Genomic DNA, 13928 nt, shown 5'->3' with positions numbered 1-13928 from the left:
AGAAGAGTTTTCTGCTTAACGGGGGATAGATAAAACTGCAGGTGATTACTTGTCAAGCATCCCATTTTCCCCTGGGTGGGGGATGAGAGGAAGGCAGGCAACATTGTAGTGCCAACACTACAAATTGCTGACTTAGGACTGAGGCCCATATACAGTCTAAGTAATTAAAACTTTATTTTCCTCAGAAAATGCCATAATTCAGATTTTAGAAATCAAAATGCAGCCTCTGGTAGATATATGGATCTGCAAACATTACCTGGACCGTTCTATTGTAGCTGGAAGTGAACACCGAATCTCAGCCTGCCCTAAGATGCACTAAAAGGTGCTCCAGCAGTGATGCTAACAGACAAGACCTTGCAGAAGTCAGACTCCAGATATTTTCCCTCTCCAACACACAGCAGCATTCTAGTTGAGCTGTGAATGGACAGCAAACTTTTGGGATGAACACTGAATTTCGATTAAGCTGCTCTTGAAGACAAGGGTAACGGGCATTTCCTACAATCAGCCATTTCAGATGTACTCACCACCAGCGTGGTGGATGCTCTAAATTATTGAATTTAGATAAACAAATGCCTGTGAGATCTTAATTCAATTCCAGAATTTTTATTGGTTTGGTGGGTACGGTCAGAGATTAAGGGAAAAAAAAAAAAACAGGCAATACTTGAAGAAAAAAAAATTGAAAATCTGAATTACCGAGTTATGTTCCCATAAAAAAAGACCAGAGATTTACAAATTCCTGCCCTGCTCGTGCATCAGCCCTTACAGCCAGCGGGAGGATAAGCCATGTGTTACTCATTTTGATGTCAGAAGACCCCCGATAGTTCTTAATCTGTAACTTTAGCTTTATAGTGCAAGTTAAACCCTATGTTAAACCCTATGGGTGAGAAAACGGAGCCAGCACCACCTTTCAAATGGTTTTCTCCATCCTCCCAGCCCTGCTGGGTTTTGGGGCAGGGGAGGGCGCCCCAAGCACACCCCAGCATCACTCGGCTTGCTGGGGGCGCTGCAACTGGTGGCCAGGAAAAAATTAACTGCACTTGAATTTGTACCACCCTCGTATGGGGAGAAATCGCTGCAAGTTTTATTACGGATTAGTTCATCTGTTTATACTCGAGGTTCTCAGGTCAGATCATTTTCTGAACCAAGCGCTAGAAAATTTCAGCAGATTGTGAATCTCTTCTAGAAGTCACTTAAGAAATTGTTTTGCTTTAAAAGGAAGAATTTAAAGACATATAGAGATGGAAAATAACAAATATTTTAGATTTCCTGACCTTTGCTATTGTCTTCTCAGCCCTTACTCTCTCCTCCCACCCCCATACCCACAACACTTTCATCATAACCCAGGAATATACCTGGACTACACAGCTACTTAAACTAACATAAATGTAAGATTCATTTTCTAAATTAAAAAAGTCTCATTTTAATACTGTAGGATAATTACGAACACAATTCAAAAATGATTCTACAAACCATGAAAGAAACACAGTCAAGAGCTGGTGTTTATGCCAAATAAATCAATCTGTCACACAAGCACAACTGGAATTCCTTTCACAAAGTCACGCTCTCCTAATTTTCATTTCAAGCTGAATTACTTAAGCTTCAGTCTTTTAAAAACTATATATATGAAATCCACAAGATTCTTTCCCTGGTGCAAACCAATTTCAATTGCCATAAAGAAGCCATCGCCACCACAAGACCAATGGGAAATAAACTCAAACACACCTAATACGACTAAAAGGACACTGCTAAGAATCAAAACGGAGGGGGAAAAAAGGCAGGAAGACAACTGCTTGAGTGCAAGCACGTGCACACCTTCAAAAAGCTGCACTAAAACCAGAATGCTAACACCTGCTGTACGAGGGAGGATGTTCAGATGCCGTGGATGCTGACATGTAGGAAACCCAAGCGGCCTGGCACCAAAAGAGCAGTTTCCCCATTTTGAGTGCTTTCCAGACATCATCACCTCTTACAAGTTCAAAATAAAGATGTTTCTGCTCTCAAGCATTAATTGTCCTTCTTCGTTTTCACTTGTAGAGTGACAAAAGTGAAAAATACTCAAATAATGAACAAACAAACTAAAAACTTCAATCAAACTTCTGTGAGGCTAGAACCTAGTAACTGACCCGCGAAATACAAGGATGAGGAACTCTCCAGGCAACTGGACTGAAATCGACCTGAGAAACGAACAATGCTCTGTAACATGGTGTGTACTGTAAAAATACAGAAAATGAGACAAAATCAAACAAGATTAACAGGAAGAGCTGATGCCAAGCTATCCCACTATCCTTGAAACATCACCGTAGACCTATGTTAACAGGAAAATCAAACGTTTATTCTGGAGCTGACATATTTAGCGTAGGTCAGCTCCAGAGTAAATCTTTGATTTTTTGATAACATAGAAAGAGGGATTTAAAGTTTAAATGCGTATCTTAATGATAGTTTTCAGACCAAGAATTGAAGTAATGAAACAAGTGATTGGTGATGGGACAAAGCTTGCACCTCATAATGATGATTTTGATTCCATTATGGGATGACAGATTCACTGTGGCTTTGCCTGCTCAAGAGAAACTCATTCTCAAAATAATGGAAATCCCTCAGTCTACAATAAGGAGTTCTTTTTAATTTTATGTGGACATCCATAGAAAACTCAGTGTCAAAATTAGGAAAACCACGTAAGCCGGGATGTAAAAACTCTGATCTGAAACAGTGGGGACGAGTCGCTCAGTTGACCAGGCACCTAAATTCTTTGGCTCACAGGGCCTGGATTCACAGCGCTGCAGCCACGAGGCCACGCGAGCACACTGAAAGAATCAGGCCGATCCAGAAAGTGCTCTTGGATTTAAAATTAGGTTTATCAGAGACCTGAAGTGCAAGGTAACTGAAGCGAGACGTTCTGTGGCAGCAGCAGCCCACCACGAGGAGCCAGGCATCAGATTAGCGCTGTCAGCGACTGAGCTGATAAAAGAGCCCATTCAAGAGCATTATGAAAACGTACTGCTGCCTGGGCAAGCTAAGGCAGATAACAATGACCACAAAGGCTCGATTTTTTCCCCAGAATTCTCTCGCTAGAAAAAAAAAAAAAATCAAAAAAAGAAATAGGAAACTGGGTTAAAGAGACCTAAAAATTGGGAGCTGGCTGCCGGAATCGATCAGAAGGCGCTCCCTGGCATTTCCTAGGCTGGTCGCTCCGCTTCCTATAGTAGTGCAAGTGTATTTCTGGGAGGCAATTAAAGAAACTGGAAAAGGAAAAAAAAAAAAAAAAAAACGATACCTATTTCAGTAATTTCTTGCACCTTTCCAAACAGTGTATCTTTTGTGTGTTGATAAATTCTTTTCTTCCAAGACAAATATTTAGTTAAGCACGAAGTAAAGAGAGCGTCCAGCTCGCTCTGCAGGCGGAACTGAGACACGTACTATTTTTCTACAAGCTTGTCATTATAAAACACCCGTGAAAAGTTAAATAAAATGCTTGCTTCAGTAGGCCTCAACAGCAATAAACCGTTCACTCTGGCTCTTTCTGGAAACTACCGTCGAATTTTTATGATCATTTATGAAAATGTTTTCTAACTTGTGTAGCTGCCACATAGCTTGTTTTGGTTACACTTCAGCCCTTTTCTTAAAGGCAAAATCTACTGTAAACAGACTTAAAACCAAAAAAAAATAAAAAAAATTCACATTAATGAAGCAGGTATATTGTAGCAGTGTTTTAAACCACCCATCACAATCATTCAGTTCACCAGCGAAGAGGCAGGAAGAAAAAAATGCTTGGTTTTTACATGGCAATATATTATTAAATAAACTCCATTTGGAATTACAAGCACTCTTGTTATTTTTTTCAACAAGAACTGATTACAGCTAAAGAACAGAATTAGCCAATGTATATATTTATGTTCTAATGTATATACAATACATAATATATAAGACAGATACTATGTTGACAACCTCAAGATAGATTCAAAAAAAGGGCAAGATTGGGTCAGAAATGCAATGTGTCTGGTGAGATGGACACTTCACTGAGATGAACTGGTAGAGAGCTACTTTGTTCTGCCCAAATTAGCTAATGAGTACATTATTGGGATCAAAAAGTTTCTCTCTTGGCATGAAAGGGCCCAGAAAAAATATTTTCACAGTATTCATTTTATTTACTGTCCCTGCCTGCAGAGCTCCACGTTTTGACTGATGAAGCTCCACATCTGCATCTACCGTTTAAATACCCAGAAATGCATTTTAACACCTCAGATTTAGGGCAAGCAGGTATCAAAATGTTCCAAAATGTTTCAGTTAATCACCCCAAAGCTGGGCAGGTTGGATCACAGAAATCCTCCAGGTGATTTATATTCTGCAAAGCCCCCCCTGCATTTCCTATGCAGAAACCGAGGTATTTTGCTGTCAAGCAAGAGTTGAAACGTTTGCAAATCAGGATTTGTCTTCACAAAGCAGATCTGCTACTAAGCTTCCTTAAATCCAGCTTCACATCTGAAGAGCCAGCCTAGCCTTTGGACCCAGTTAGGGTTTCTGTCTCATTTTCAGATTTTTCTGCTGTAATTCGATGAAGCTAAAGGATAAAACACTGGTTATTCTCATACTCTTCCTCTCTTGAGGCAGCCCCAGCAGAGAGGCAGTGACATGCCAGTAGAGCAAGCTACCTCTGCTGCACCGTGGGGCACCTGCGCTTGATTCCATCACCAAAGCATTTCTGTCTCTAGAGCTGCAGGAGACAAAGTTCACTCTTCTCTCTTCTTCTCACAACATTATTCCATACATTATTCTGCAGGTTTTCTTCAAGTGGCCAAAACCCAGGTATCAGCACAACAGCGCCACGAAGCACAGAATTGGTTACGTGGCTTCATCTGTAGTCTTAGTAAGGACTTTGGAGCAAAAACCTGCCTGGAATTCAAATGCCTATCCATTCAAATCCGCTAGCTGTCATCATTTAAATAACCATTTGAAAAGTTAAAGAATTCTACTTTCATGTTCTCTACTCCAGCTAATTGAAAACATATATAAAAAGCAATTACAAAAAATGTAATTATTTCTACTACACTGGAAAGAAAAATGTATTTCAATTCTGCTTTGTCTGGGGATAACAGTTGACTTAACTCCAGCACCAAAGGAAAATAGAAGCTGTCAGAGCTGATGAAATCTGCTGTAAGCATAAATCAAGATTCATTATTATAACAAATTAATAGCCAACATACAGCTATTCTTACATTGCTAATGGAATAAATATCTGATAACAAATGTTTGCAATAGCAGCACAGCTTTTTTCTTTTATGTACTACTCCACATTCAATACAGACAGATCAAGCGCTGGAAAAACATCAATGAATGAACAAGTAGTTAATGTGCATTTATGAGAATACATCAAGTTTGGATGATCCAAAGTTGACTTCTAAATACAAAGAATAACTGAAGTGCCTTTGTAACAAATTAAAGATATTTTAATGCAGATCAACTGCAGTATGCAGTATTATATGCAGAAAGTCTTATAAAGATTACTAAATAAAAGACTACTGCTCTTACAGACCAATAGTGAGCATATGTTACTACATCATCCAGCAAAATAATCAAATGCTATTAAAATGCAAGTTGCTCAACATCCCAAAACCTCCAGATCACAAAACCACATTTGTCCATTTTGCTGTGTAGAAATTAAGACAAAGCTATATTATAAAGACTCATTATATTTCTTCTGACAATTGAAAAAAAAAAAAAACAAAAAACAAAAGAGGGGACAAAGTGTCATTCATAAAATTTATTTGAACAATCATGGTACTCTTGATCTGCTGATCAGCTTTGTGTTCCAACTGATCCTGCACTGAAATACAGGGAAACAATGCCTCTTTAACCAAAGGATGCTCAGCCTGGTATCGCCTCTCTGTTCATTATCGAAGTTGCCCTTATTCAGGTTTTCCCAGGTTACATTTTCACAATTTTTCTTCATTACAGCTCGAATCTTGCAGAATATAAATAAAACTACCACCCAAGCAGAAAAAAATAAATGTAACTTGTAGATGTGTAAATAAGTTCTTGCAATTGATTACATTGTGGATTTTTATAAGCTCCACACAGATCCACATATTGAACATGAATACAGTCTTCCACTACTTTATCAAGAAAGGATAAATGCTGGCAAACAAGGGCTGTATTTGAAAGTGCACAAGAACTATCATCTTGGACCAGAGAAAGAGATCTGTGCGCACTACTTCCAAAAAGAAAAAAGGCCAGAGGAAGTGCAGAGAATGTGACAAACACTAGCACAGGTTCTACCCTTGCGCATTTTCACCTCTTCCAAAACCAAGCACTTTTTGGGCTTGGTTAATCCAAGAGTAGCCTTGGATAAACTTGTTCAATAGGCAATACATCTATTTTCCATGCCTGTATCTTAATTCATTCAGCTATTAATACTTTCCCACTTAATAACCTGTTGGGGTTTCCCCTAATTCTTCAGATTTCCCCAACGACTCATTTAAAGATAACAATATATTACTCAGAAAGCAGATAACTGCATTTACATAGCAGCATAATAAGGCTTTGTGTTCCCACAGAGGAAAAACTGAAAAATCAGCTCTTCCACAGCACTATTTAAGAGCAACTTTTAATTAGAGAGTGGTTTGCTGTGTTTCTCCTCAGGACACCAACCCATTCAGTAAAACCACACCAACACAAGTGCCATTAGGCACCTCTTACTTTGCTGGCCACCAGCAGCTGACTGCCCTCCGAAGCACAGGGACAAGCAGGCCAGTTCTGAGGCTGACTAAAGGGTTTTGAGGGTTTTCAGAAGGTTTTCAAGAGAAGTTCGATTTATACCAGACACCAAAAAAAGACAAGAGAGGATAATCAGTAGATGAAAAACCTATACAGAAAAGAGTTGCAGCATTTACGTCAAGACAAAACCAGAGATTTGAAACATTTTCACTCACAAGCTAAGTTATTTATGATTACAGCAGCAAGAAGATGCTTAAAATGGTTCCTAGAATAGGATCTTACTTGGCTGATCACAAACTTACTTCTACTTTACCACATTATCTACTCAGCACTGAGGATGGTGACACTGCCCCCACAGCAATGGCGGGTACTCCTCACCTCAGGGGGCCAGAGCACCACTGGGACCTGGTGCAGGTTTAACACCGCTACTCCATTTCTACACTCCCTTTGGTTAGCTCTGACAGAAGCCACTGGATCTGTGAGGGCTCAGTGCTGCCTCTCTCCAGCAAAAGCTCAAACAACAATTTGAGGCCTACACACTCAGGTAGATGCATTCACCCGAACTGCTCTTCCTGCACACCAACGCTGTGATACTCAAGCTGAATGCAGTAAACTAGACTTAGTTTGCAGACTTGTACCTCAAAATTTGTATGAGCAGCGACTGTAAACACGTTAGCAGCAATACTCATGGCATGATGTAATCTAATCTTGACCTTTCTGACAAAAAGTCAGCATGGCATGGCAGATGCTACATCTACACAAGAGCAAGGTGGGTGGACGCAGCCTCCTCGGCTGGCCCAATTTTACTGAAGCCTCCTCACAGAAATCTAAGCACACTGAGCACATCCAAACCAACTGGCCCAAAAGAAATTCTCACATTCTCTCTCCCACCCCCCATTTTCAAGCTTTAAAACAGATTGCAAGATTACTATCAAGCACTTGCATTACACCAGGCTAGCAGCCAAAGACCACCTTAGAGTAAGCACGACTCCAGATAAAGAATAAACAAACAAGGCTTTTGCCAAAACATTGAAAATACATGATTCTGCAAAACCCTGCACCACCAGAAGTTATTCAATGCCTTAAACTAGATTATCAGAGTGGTAAAACAAGTACCATTTTCCAAGTTTGGCTTAAATTAACACAAGGGACAAAACGCTGTTTGATGGCCAAATTATCCAGCAGAGTATGACTGGCCAAAGTTAAATACAGACAGCAAGCGAGGAGTTACTGAAGATATAATAGTTCAGTTTTGGAAAAACAACATTGCACAAAGATTAAATTACAAGAAGAAAGAGAGGTTCAGAAATAAGAAGTAGATAGCCCTGTATCAATACAAGCTGTGCTAAGAAATGCTGCCAGAAAGTTAAGAAAACCACTGTCTTCGAAACATCACTGAAGAATGAGAAAACTGGAAAAAAATAGTAACTGAGTAGAGGAATAAAGGGGAGAAAAAGCAATATGTTTTTAAAGGAGATATATTTTCAATGATAGAAAGCCATGGACAAGACTAAAGGATGCTAAATCAGATACTGTAGCAGAATAATTACTTCTCTTTAAACATGTAAAACACAACTGCAAATTGCTTTTATTTATTTATTTTGCTACAGAAAGTTGAACTTTTCAGTTTGTTGTTTTTTTTTTTTTTTAAACTTACTAAGGTAAACTGGTGTCAGAACCTGACTATATTTTAATAGCTAAAGGACCAGAATATATAATGTACAAGGCTTTAGTCACAAGTGGAATTCGGTCTTAGAACTGCTGTAGCTGTGAATTTCCAGAAAATATCCACTTCGATGAACCAGAACTAATAAATGAATCCTATGCTCATCAAAAATAAACTGCATTGAAAAAAAAAAAAAGACAGGACCTTTTCTACAAGAAAGGTTTGTTTTCTAGTATTTCACTTAGCACTTAATAAACTCCTGTACGTCCTTAAGCAGAAGATCTTCACTTATTCTGTCACACATAGACCATAAACACACAGCAAGCTGTGGTTTGAAGAGACCACGGGTTAAATTAAAATGAAGAACGCAGGGGGTTTGTTAAGGGCTTGTTAAGCTGACAGTGAAACTTGGAGTAACAAACCCCAAGAGAGGTTTTCTGATTCCTAAATATTTAGACTTTCAAGATAAAAGCTTTACCAATGTATTTTTTTCAAAATGTGTGTTACCTCTCACAGTACACAAGTAATTCTAAAATTACAAATGAAAAAAAAATCCCAGCTATTATCCATCAAGGGTCAAATCAGTGGCAGCAGCAGCAAGGGAGGAAAAAAAAAAAGAGAGGCACAATGTGGCACCCATGAGCTTACAACTGAGGTCTCCATCAGAGATTCCAAAGCAGTGGAAGTCAGGAGGTGAAAGGAAAATCCCAAAAGACCCACTGGCCTGAAGGCACCGAAACATCAGTTACCAATGGTGTCAGCATGGCACTAAGCAGAGAGTGCCTAAAAGTTCTAAGTAAGTTTTGGCATTAAGCCTTCCATGCATTGCCTGTACTGAAGTCCCCTCCATCACATAAAAATCTCGATCAAAAGATGTATACACATTGCATAGGTGCAAAAAGAGAGCCTTCTTTCACATTCATTGAGCAATAATCATCTTCACAGTTCACGTACCTTATGTTAATATTGTGACTTTTTTTTTATATAACTTTCCACATTAGTGTTATTTTCAAATCACCAGAATTATAAGTCTATTCCTAAAATTGCCTTTTAATATAATACTGTTAATATTAAAGCTAGTCTAGTAGATCATACAGGCAGACAGTATAGTGCAATGCCAACAATTTAATAATATATTCCAAAAAGAACTTGTTAATATGACCCACAATAATTTTTGTTGGATTATGAATTTAAATACAGGCAGGTTTCTGAATGTGAAGTGTTCAGCCAAATGTAAATTAAATACTTTTCCTAAACTAGAAGCTTTCCAAACACGAAAGTGTGCAGGACTCTCCCTGAAATGGAGGCTTATCAGCGAAGGAGGTTCATCAGCCACACACAGTTATATTAGCTTGCACAGATTAAAAGATAGACTTAATTTTAGATCCAAAAAATTCCTGGATGTTTGCCAGTTTAAAACCCAAAGCAGACTTGTTACTGCCCTGAAAAAAGCCCTGTGTATAGGACAGAATTTCATTCTACCTTTACTTAAAAAATTACTTGGCTCCATAATGTCTGTATGATATATTACAAAGTCTGAAAAAGAGGAAGAAAAAATTTGAGGTCTTTCAAACAGTACTTTCCACTGTCCTTCTAAAAAACTTGGACCAGTTTTACCCTACTTACTATCTTCTGTTCTTAGAAGAGACTCCAGTAATTCTCCTCCTACAAAGGTTCAGTATTACGGCTTCTAACCTACGCAAAAATACATTTTGTGTAATGTATTCTTCAGTCTACTTCCTCCAGGGATCAATTACAAAATGCTTTTGATTGAGGTGACTGTGCTTTGGTGCCTAATAACTGCGAACAGCAAGACCTTAACCAGACAGTCAGATGAACACACCTAACACGATTTCTAGTGTTTTAGAAGGATCTGTATCAAAACCCACCAGCACCAGACTGAGTTTTTACACTTACTGGAAGATTCAGAGAAGTTCCTGTCTCCCTTGGAATATTGTACTAAGCCTGCACAAACATGATGCCAGAGAAAAAGAAGAAACACCTATGACAAGTAACAGGGAAAAACAGGAAGATAAAAACCCAGTGAACTTCTAGCAGTATGAAGAGAAATCCATCTCCTTCCTCATTAGGAATTAACTTGTGTTAGACTTTACACCTTAATGGGGTGGAAATTTTTAATGTGCATCTTTAAACAGCTTTAATCCTCTAGACTCCCTCAGTTTGTAATAAAAAGATTAATATATATGTATATATGGGTGATTAGGGCTATCAAACACAAGCCTAAGACAAGCCATGCGCTCTGACCAAACAGGGCATGATGAACCAAGTGCCAGATGCCATTCAGAACCGAACTGCAAGCAGCCCTGGTGATAGTGCCCTTGATTCTTCATGAGGGGAGTAAGCAGTGTATTAAAAATCACCTGTAATTCTGAACAAAGAAAATATAAAATTAGGAGGTTCTCACCACTCTCTCTTTGCAGTAACAGTTTTCAGAGCAAAAGCACGCTGGATTACATGTTCTGTCTCAGCAATAAGGCTGAAATACATTCATTGTAGCAGGCAAATGAGGTCCCAGATCAGCCCAGGTAATGCATGTTACCAATCCAGTAAATAGCTCAGACTTTCTCAACGTTTCCAATTTTACCGGATTATAATTAACCTCATTTATGTCAGTAATTAAGAAAAAGGCAGAGACTAGTACTTATTGTTATGAGTTCTACTATTTTACAAAACAAAGTGAAGTAGAGTTTATGGTTTCCCACAGTAGCATTACACAGATCTTACAAAAATGCTCCCTGTACATTCTTTTGAGCTAAAGCCAAAAATGATTATATGGTTTTATTATTCTACCTGGAAAGCAGCCACAGCTCGCTAGGTATCACTTCTGCAAGTCTTGCTCTCAAGAACCAAAAGGTCTGACAGAATTGATCAATATTGAAGTCTTATATTTGCAGCAGATAGAAAGGAGAGATCCAAAATACCAAATTCGTTAATTCTGCTAACGAAAACGCTGGGGCACCTGCCAAAGAACCAAAGACTTGCTGCTTGTTTAGAACCTCACTAGTGTTTTATTATTATTTTTAACCTTAATATAATAGGATTAGAATCATGCAAACACCTTTTTCTATTTTAAAAGCAGCCTTATTCATATATAGTGTACTCTCATTACATCTAAGGCAACCAGTTGATGGCAGTATTTTTGTACTATTTCTACTGCAAAACTGAAATCTAATTAAGAGGTATGCTTAACAATGGAACGTGAATGAAATTGAGATTTTTAAAACCTTAACCTATTAAGTGAAACAAAGAAAACTTATGGACAAAGATGAAAGAAGTAACAAATGACTTTAAAGTGGAAGATGCTTGTCATCAAAAAGGCATTTCCATACCATTATCCCATTTCCAACAGAAATCTCTCCCTAACCTCTTTGCAAATCATGTACAAACAATTCTACTTAACTAAAAATAAGTGTTAGTAGTGAGTTATGATAACACATACTCCCTCCCTCTTCAGTTCAGCTTCCCCTGGGCCGAAGCCTACAACAGAAGCTTACTCAAAGCCACGGAAGCTCGCTCGAAAACACATTTTCCCTCCCCGATTGAAACTCCGTGTTTTAACGTTTAGAATCATTCTAGGAGATAGCGTTTCCCACATTTTTTACAGTAAAAAATGTTTTTGTGAAGGCGCATGCAGTGAACTGTACCTCATTTTCGCCACATTCAGAAGGTGTGTCCTTGTGTATAGCCATCTGATACTTGGCAAATAAAGTGGCTGACTGGTTGAAGGATGATTTGAACTGTGGGTCCTCAAAGGAGACAGGTACTAACCTCACCTTCAGAGCAAGGAAAATACAAGCATACTATTTTGAGTGCATAGAATCAAATATGCTTCTGAAGGTAAGGCTAGTGAAAGATCTCCTCCTATCCATTTCAAAGCCTCTGAAGTCAGTATTCGACTTTAAAAAGTAGAGCTCCTACAGGGAAAAGTATATATGGGAACTAACACTAACCTTAAGCTGACTGCTGATAGCTCCATGAAAGAATAAAAGTTCTGTAAAACTAGAACACTCCAAAGCACCGGTTTCCTAGACCTATTTTTTGACCAAGTACCTAACAAATCAACTAAAATTTGTATTTTCATTGTACAACCTCAAGAATTTTTAAAATGTATTATTTTTAATGGCATATCACTTATTGTCCCCAGTTTAGCAGTTCTATATTCTTGCTATGTACTTTTTTCCTCTAAACTCCAGAATTATTTATTTATTCATTTATTTATTTATTTATTAACTGCTTGAGAGGCAATATGCCTGACATGAGTTAACTATTACACACTGCCTAGACATTACAAGAAGCAGTAAAGATGTGCAATTTGGATGGAGTGCACTAATCACTTCTTGAAGTGGTTTATACAACTTCTGCAAACCTTAAACAATTTGTTTGTGCGATGATTCCTTTGCTCACATGTTGGCCTCTCATGTTTGTTCCTCTGTAGGGATGCATTCAAAACACAGACAGTGAGACTACTTATCAGGGTAAGTGCCCAGCCATTTTTATTTCCTAGGAAATTTCTATTTATATGGCCCACAACATCTATCTCCAAAAGCTTCATCTCCTCCATCTCTTACTCAGTATCAGACTCGTGTAACTTTCTAAGCTCTTCAGTCTGCAATTAACACCAAATATTTGTGGCACTCGCAAAGAGATATCAAAAGATTGCACTTTCAGAATGTTGATTTTTATTTGATACAGTATTCTACATTCCCCTGAGTATAAAATGAATATAAAATCCATGTTTGCTTCTCCTAGAATCTATGCAAGACACATAAAATGGAGGGGAAGCTGAGCTTTGCATAAAATTCATTTGGACTTCTGACCTGATTTATAGTTGGTTTATCAGGTGGGTCCTTGTGAATAACCATCTGGTAACGTTTATAGACCTGGTAAGACTCCTGAAATGTGGCTTTGAACTGTGAACTTGGTGGAGATGATCTCACCACCCTCACCTTCAGAAGAAGTTAAACACATTTGTTATTACAATATCACACAATAATTATACATTTAAACATATACAAGCATCATGACAGAGAGACATTTTGACTTCCTGCAAAAAAAAACCCTAACACTTTGATTAATATTACACAATAGCCTTCCAATTCTTTGGCTCAATTTAGGTTGTTGAAGGCTTTTATGTTTACACTGATTGACACATAAGGTTTTCAAATTATGAATCAACTGAAATGCCTTTGCAGGAACTACACGAATAGTTTTCAAGCAATACTACCAACAAATGCTATAAAGAATGACATTTTAAAGAGATTTTCTGTACATTTTCAAATTTTCTCTTCCTGAAGTTTCTTACCACACTGAAATACACTTGAAGGATCCACGTATTTGGGAGACTCATATCTGTGCTCTTTGGATAAGACCACGTTTGCATTGCAATAATCCCAAAGGGATGTCCAGGTATTTTTCAAATTTAAAGAGGAAGAGGAAACAATGTTCCCGTACTCAATTATGAGTTAATTTTAATAGGAAGTTACGTGTCTTAAGGGCACGTTCATTTCAAAACCCACATAATTTTCAGTATGGT

General features: G+C 38.1%; 1 protein-coding gene across 3 annotated transcripts in view; it reads right to left on the bottom strand.

Annotated features, from left to right (window-relative positions):
- ATE1 (arginyltransferase 1) overlaps positions 1-13928 on the bottom strand; it is an 84749-nt gene that overhangs the window by 58673 nt on the left and 12148 nt on the right. For 2 of the 3 annotated variants that reach the window (XM_082764560.1, XM_082764559.1), the window contains exon 7: positions 12040-12168. In XM_082764560.1, the coding sequence (XP_082620686.1) occupies positions 12040-12168 (129 nt within the window). Of the gene's footprint in view, positions 1-12039; positions 12169-13212; positions 13342-13928 lie in introns of all 3 variants that reach the window. The other variant, XM_082764558.1, reaches the window with a different exon arrangement.

The sequence above is a fragment of the Aythya marila genome (assembly GCF_965140915.1).
Source record: "Aythya marila genome assembly, chromosome: 7".
NCBI lineage: Eukaryota > Metazoa > Chordata > Aves > Anseriformes > Anatidae > Aythya > Aythya marila.
This window is presented reverse-complemented; position numbering and strand designations above follow the sequence as displayed.